The sequence below is a fragment of the Sinocyclocheilus anshuiensis genome, unplaced genomic scaffold, assembly GCF_001515605.1.
Source record: "Sinocyclocheilus anshuiensis isolate Anshui unplaced genomic scaffold, SAMN03320099.WGS_v1.1 scaffold736, whole genome shotgun sequence".
Classification (NCBI taxonomy): domain Eukaryota; kingdom Metazoa; phylum Chordata; class Actinopteri; order Cypriniformes; family Cyprinidae; genus Sinocyclocheilus; species Sinocyclocheilus anshuiensis.
Window position 1 is genome coordinate 265,072 of NW_015558585.1, and position 5,310 is coordinate 270,381.

A 5,310-nucleotide genomic window follows, 5' to 3' on the forward strand; every position below is an offset into this window, starting at 1 on the left:
TAATTGTGAGAAAAAGTATTGAAATATTTTTTTATCCTCCCATCTCGTTGGCTATTTATTCCCTTTAGGGTTTCCATAGTACACTTCATTTCCTTTCCGAACACGGAACTGGGATGCGGCGGATTGCGGGAGAGGTGATGGTGGTGGGTGGGAGGGGGAGTAATCACGATGTCAGCTTAACATCGTGATGTGTGTCAGCCATCGGTGATGGACGATGGCATCGTCTATCGGCCCAACCCTATTTTCCACTGCGTGATACGACTCGGCTTTTCCACTGCAGTTTAGTACTGCTTCAAAGTGGGTGGGATTATAGACTGATCATTATAGTTGCGCCACCACCTCGTCTACTGACCACTATACAGCCATTTCTTTTTATTCAAGTTGCGTGCGACGGTCGTTGAAAGCAACAAATGATACTGCGGTGGCTGTTGACCAATCAGTAACCAATCCAATGACCAATCAGTGATCTGCAGTGTTTATACGTCACATTTTAGTATCGGTACAGCTCGCTTGGTTACCTCAACTGAAGTGGTACTAAAAAAGTACCATGCAATGGAATCTATCGGCCCAACCCTATTTTCCACTGCGTGATACGACTCGGCTTTTCCACTGCAGTTTAGTACTGCTTCAAAGTGGGTGGGATTATAGACTGATCATTATAGTTGCGCCACCACCTCGTCTACTGACCACTATACAGCCATTTCTTTTTATTCAAGTTGCGTGCGACGGTCGTTGAAAGCAACAAATGATACTGCGGTGGCTGTTGACCAATCAGTAACCAATCCAATGACCAATCAGTGATCTGCAGTGTTTATACGTCACATTTTAGTATCGGTACAGCTCGCTTGGTTACCTCAACTGAAGTGGTACTAAAAAAGTACCATGCAATGGAAAAGCGCCATTACATTACATCAAAATGTTTGCCATTTCTGTGAATATTATGAGATTATTTAACATTTTAGACCAATTATGTGAACAGAATTCTTAAGTTTTGCAAGTCCACTCATTTGAGTCGTCAAAGAGATTAATGAGATTGTCACACCTAGCTCGTTTGAACACTCCAAATGGTCCAAGGGTCTATATAACTGTATATGAACACTTCATATGAACTCAGAACACCCTAAAAGGAGCCAGTGTCGTTTTGTGGTTCAGCTGAGTCCCTTTTTAAATTCATAACTGTTTTTTGTTCTTTTAAATTACACTATGTAAAACCACATTTAAAGTGTTCTATATGTGAATCCTGTGATTGCAAAGCTGGATTTTCAGCAGCCATTCGCTCAAAAATGCTTACACAGTGTAATAATTAAATAGCCAGATACTGTATATGAAAATGCCAGCTATTGGGCATATTTTACAGACACACTTAAGTTGTGCAGTTCAGACCAGAGTATTGTGCTTGTACTGATGACATTCCGATTGGTCTTTTGCTCAATTCTCACTCTGACAGTCCAGGTAATGTTAGCGTAGAAACCCTGCGTTTCTGTCTAACAAGCAGTCTCATCTCTGGCTCCACCTCCATAATTCATAACTTACTGTCAATATCCAAAATGCTACTGTGCCTTTGTGTGACAAGCAGCGCTGAACCGATAGATAAAAAGAAGAACAAAGAATGAATTGCAGATCATGTTGACAACAGCAAAGAAAGACAATTCTCTATTCATCACATGTATTGTTATATAGGGGAACGTGTTGTCAGCTAACAGAAAGCAATCTTGAGTTTTATTTGCAGAGTTGAAGGTGCTCCATCATTTTGACCTCACATGTGTCAACAACATTATTCAACACAGCATGTGGCTTTGTCAGTCTGCGATCATTAGCGTATGTTTACATTTGTATTCACGTCATTGCCATCCACTAAATAATATGCCTCGGAGCAGTGGGAGGGAAGGTGTTATTTGTCTGTGATTTTGCCAAGGTAATATCCAGTCTAGCTTTCAACAAAGCCTTTCGACGGTGCAGATGGTACAACCTTTCCCTCCCAGCGGAGTACAGCTGTGGGACTATGGGGAGGATGTTTGGAGAAAACATTGCTGAAATGTGTTTGCATTAAGTAGTCTTTTGGCTGGTTGGTTTAGCAGCCCGTGACAGATGCAGTACGTCAGTGCGAGATTGTTATTTGAGATTTGGATATCGCTGATGCTTGAATGATGGGGGCATATCACACATGCAGTAAAATACATTTAGAGGTTTATAAACTGTACAGGGACAAATCGAATGTGTTATCTTGTGCTTACAGATGAGGTTTGTAAGGAATGTGACATCCTGGCGAGAAATGAAACCAGGTTTCTACCACGGCCATGTCGCCTACCTGGACTTCACAAAGTAAGTTTTGCTGGATTGATACAAAACCATCACTACGATCACTGGAAGCAATTGCACTACACTTCCTTATCCCACTTAGATTCCTTATTCCTTATTAGATAAGGACCCACAAGTCCTTATCTAATAGCACATTTGTTGTTGTCTGTTCCTGTAAAATTGGACATCCATCAGACAGCTACTTAATTTACTGATGTGAGAAGATACGTTTAAGTGCTGCACTCTAGTGGTTGAAAGTGGAACGTTTTTATTTTTTCTTGTGGATTTTAAATCTGAAATCAGAATTTTTTTGTTTTGATTTGGTTTGTATTAGGTTTTATTTTTGTTTTGTTTTACATGATCAAAAGGAACATAACATATATTGAAATTTAGAAATTTGTATTCAATTTTGATTTTTTTCACAGATTGTTGTGGTGATAATATAATTGTAACGAAGAAAATGGAAAATTAAGAATTTAGAATAAAATGTAAAAAAATAAGCATTTTGACAGGTGTCTTGTGGAGTGGACTCCACATAATATATAACATAATATAATATAAAATAAATTATAATATAATATAAAATAATGTTTGCCTGAATAGGTTTGGAGTCAAGGGGAAGCCGGTTTACATCAACATTGTACGGGACCCTATCGAGAGGTTGGTGTCTTACTACTATTTTCTCCGATTTGGAGATGATTATCGGCCAGGTCTCAGGCGGAGAAAGCAGGGGGACAAAAAGGTATTATCTTTTTGAACTATTATTCAAAGTAACTATTATTTTTCTCTCCATGTGCATGCTAAGATGCAATATGTGTGAATGTGTTTCAGACATTTGAGGAGTGTGTGTCATCAGGAGGTTCTGATTGCTCTCCTGAGAAGCTTTGGTTACAGATCCCATTCTTCTGTGGCCATTACTCTGAGTGCTGGTGGGTAATATGAGCAGCCTGTTACTCTGTTTTTCATGTAATGCTCGTTCGCATTAGACAAATTGATTGATTTACTCTTTACTGATTTGTTCTCTAAACTGCTGTATGTAGGAGCTGGAAATGATCTTATGTGTCTGTTTGTGCAGGAATGTTGGCAGTAAGTGGGCTCTCGAGCAGGCCAAGTATAATTTGGTGAATGAGTATCTGCTTGTGGGAGTGACTGAGGAGCTGGAGGATTTTATCATGATGCTCGAGGCAGCCCTGCCACGTTTCTTCAGAGGAGCGACTGAACTGTACCGCACAGGTACTTGGTCATCTTTTAAGAATGAAAGGAATAGTAAAAAAAAAAAAAAAAAAGACCATTCTGCTCTCTACTTTTACTTTACTTTTATCTACTCACCTTCGTCTTTCCAAATCCAACTTTCTTTTTTCCATGTGTCGCGGGGTGAATGAGAACACAGATTTATTGCCCACACACTGATCACACGTGCTTTTGGAGAAAACATTGCTGAAATGTGTTTGCATTAAGTAGTCTTTTGGCTGGTTGGTTTAGCAGCCCGTGACAGATGCAGTACGTCAGTGCGAGATTGTTATTTGAGATTTGGATATCGCTGATGCTTGAATGATGGGGGCATATCACACATGCAGTAAAATACATTTAGAGGTTTATAAACTGTACAGGGACAAATCGAATGTGTTATCTTGTGCTTACAGATGAGGTTTGTAAGGAATGTGACATCCTGGCGAGAAATGAAACCAGGTTTCTACCACGGCCATGTCGCCTACCTGGACTTCACAAAGTAAGTTTTGCTGGATTGATACAAAACCATCACTACGATCACTGGAAGCAATTGCACTACACTTCCTTATCCCACTTAGATTCCTTATTCCTTATTAGATAAGGACCCACAAGTCCTTATCTAATAGCACATTTGTTGTTGTCTGTTCCTGTAAAATTGGACATCCATCAGACAGCTACTTAATTTACTGATGTGAGAAGATACGTTTAAGTGCTGCACTCTAGTGGTTGAAAGTGGAACGTTTTTATTTTTTCTTGTGGATTTTAAATCTGAAATCAGAATTTTTTTGTTTTGATTTGGTTTGTATTAGGTTTTATTTTTGTTTTGTTTTACATGATCAAAAGGAACATAACATATATTGAAATTTAGAAATTTGTATTCAATTTTGATTTTTTTCACAGATTGTTGTGGTGATAATATAATTGTAACGAAGAAAATGGAAAATTAAGAATTTAGAATAAAATGTAAAAAAATAAGCATTTTGACAGGTGTCTTGTGGAGTGGACTCCACATAATATATAACATAATATAATATAAAATAAATTATAATATAATATAAAATAATGTTTGCCTGAATAGGTTTGGAGTCAAGGGGAAGCCGGTTTACATCAACATTGTACGGGACCCTATCGAGAGGTTGGTGTCTTACTACTATTTTCTCCGATTTGGAGATGATTATCGGCCAGGTCTCAGGCGGAGAAAGCAGGGGGACAAAAAGGTATTATCTTTTTGAACTATTATTCAAAGTAACTATTAATTTTCTCTCCATGTGCATGCTAAGATGCAATATGTGTGAATGTGTTTCAGACATTTGAGGAGTGTGTGTCATCAGGAGGTTCTGATTGCTCTCCTGAGAAGCTTTGGTTACAGATCCCATTCTTCTGTGGCCATTACTCTGAGTGCTGGTGGGTAATATGAGCAGCCTGTTACTCTGTTTTTCATGTAATGCTCGTTCGCATTAGACAAATTGATTGATTTACTCTTTACTGATTTGTTCTCTAAACTGCTGTATGTAGGAGCTGGAAATGATCTTATGTGTCTGTTTGTGCAGGAATGTTGGCAGTAAGTGGGCTCTCGAGCAGGCCAAGTATAATTTGGTGAATGAGTATCTGCTTGTGGGAGTGACTGAGGAGCTGGAGGATTTTATCATGATGCTCGAGGCAGCCCTGCCACGTTTCTTCAGAGGAGCGACTGAACTGTACCGCACAGGTACTTGGTCATCTTTTAAGAATGAAAGGAATAGTAAAAAAAAAAAAAAAAAAAACCATTTTGCTCTCTATTTT

General features: G+C 38.8%; 1 protein-coding gene across 1 annotated transcript in view; it reads left to right on the forward strand.

The window, feature by feature from the left end:
* The window catches only part of LOC107679861 (heparan sulfate 2-O-sulfotransferase 1-like), an 80,200-nt gene that overhangs the window by 68,323 nt on the left and 6,567 nt on the right, over window positions 1–5,310 (forward strand). Inside the window, exons 3-6 of the mRNA XM_016475569.1 lie at window positions 2,237–2,322; window positions 2,902–3,040; window positions 3,130–3,227; window positions 3,374–3,531. Of these exons, the coding sequence (XP_016331055.1) occupies window positions 2,237–2,322; window positions 2,902–3,040; window positions 3,130–3,227; window positions 3,374–3,531 (481 nt within the window). The remainder of the gene's footprint in view (window positions 1–2,236; window positions 2,323–2,901; window positions 3,041–3,129; window positions 3,228–3,373; window positions 3,532–5,310) is intronic.